This window comes from Penaeus monodon, chromosome 33, assembly GCF_015228065.2.
Source record: "Penaeus monodon isolate SGIC_2016 chromosome 33, NSTDA_Pmon_1, whole genome shotgun sequence".
Classification (NCBI taxonomy): domain Eukaryota; kingdom Metazoa; phylum Arthropoda; class Malacostraca; order Decapoda; family Penaeidae; genus Penaeus; species Penaeus monodon.
Window position 1 is genome coordinate 30,181,526 of NC_051418.1, and position 1,033 is coordinate 30,182,558.

Here is a 1,033-nt window from a genome sequence, read left to right on the forward strand (position 1 = left end):
AATTTTATATAAAATTTTAATATATAAAAATAATGGAAATGGGGAAATTTGGGTTTAAAAAAACAACGACTTTACTTTTGTGCCCATTATTGATAATCACGGCAGCTATGGTTAAGCGAAGAATTAATCAGGTGATTTAATGATTCCAGCCTCATCGCATATGTTTTCGGTGCCTATATCCCATTTTTTGGCTGGGGTCGGTGGCCCCCTCTGGGGCCATGCTGTTGGGGGATTCGGTCTTTCCCCAGTGCCGGCTTTGACCCCGATGCCATTGTCAGGACGCTCGAAAAGGAAAAGTTAGTGCGGGTTTCGTTCTTAATTCCTGTTCCAGATGCCCCCCCCCCCGAAAAAAGGAAACAAAATGGAGGAAATTATTAAAAAAGAATCTTCTTTTTGTTATCCAAACTCTGTCCGCGCAAACTCTTCATCACTAACGAAACACATTTGAAATAAAAAACAAAATTTAAAATAATTTTTCGTGCGTGTCAAATTCGAAACTTTCGCTTTCTTTTTTTTCCCTTTGTTTTGTTTAAACAATTATAATTATAACAAACCCTTTTTCCCAAATAAAAATCCCCTTTCCTGCTAGGGAAAGGGCCCACGATGTTTGTCGACATTCTAAACTCTCAACCGCAAAAACCCCGACGGATCTGAGCGCCATTCGAGGGGGAATCATGGGGGTGTCCTTGCCCCGAAAGAATTGGTAAATGGCTGTCATGACCGACCTCAAGATAAGGACTTTTAGGAGCATTGTTCCGCTATTTACCTTTTTTTCGTTGAATTTTGGGGCAAGTAGGGTTTATAACATTAAAATGGCAAAATCAAAAGGGTATTAACCCAAAAATCCCTTCGGGGATACGATAATTAAAAATATCAAATAAAATTTAAACCCAAACATGGCTTTTAAAGATGAAAAAGCCCTTTTATAAAAATTAAACCCAAAGATCCAGTAACAGCTGATCCTCGTCCCTTGCGGTGAGGTAGGGGTGACCGAACAGTCCCGTGCCCTTTCCCAGGGTTTTCCCTTAGACCC

At 40.2% G+C, this 1,033-nt stretch overlaps 1 protein-coding gene across 1 annotated transcript in view; it reads left to right on the top strand.

Moving 5' to 3' along the window:
- Positions 1 to 960, top strand: part of LOC119594328 (medium-chain acyl-CoA ligase ACSF2, mitochondrial-like) — a gene marked incomplete at its 5' end in the record, with an annotated part of 5,720 nt that extends 4,760 nt beyond the window's left edge. The window contains 2 exon segments of the mRNA XM_037943386.1: positions 150 to 223; positions 945 to 960. Coding sequence (XP_037799314.1) covers positions 150 to 223; positions 945 to 960 — 90 coding nt within the window.
- Positions 961 to 1,033: the final 73 nt, after the last annotated feature.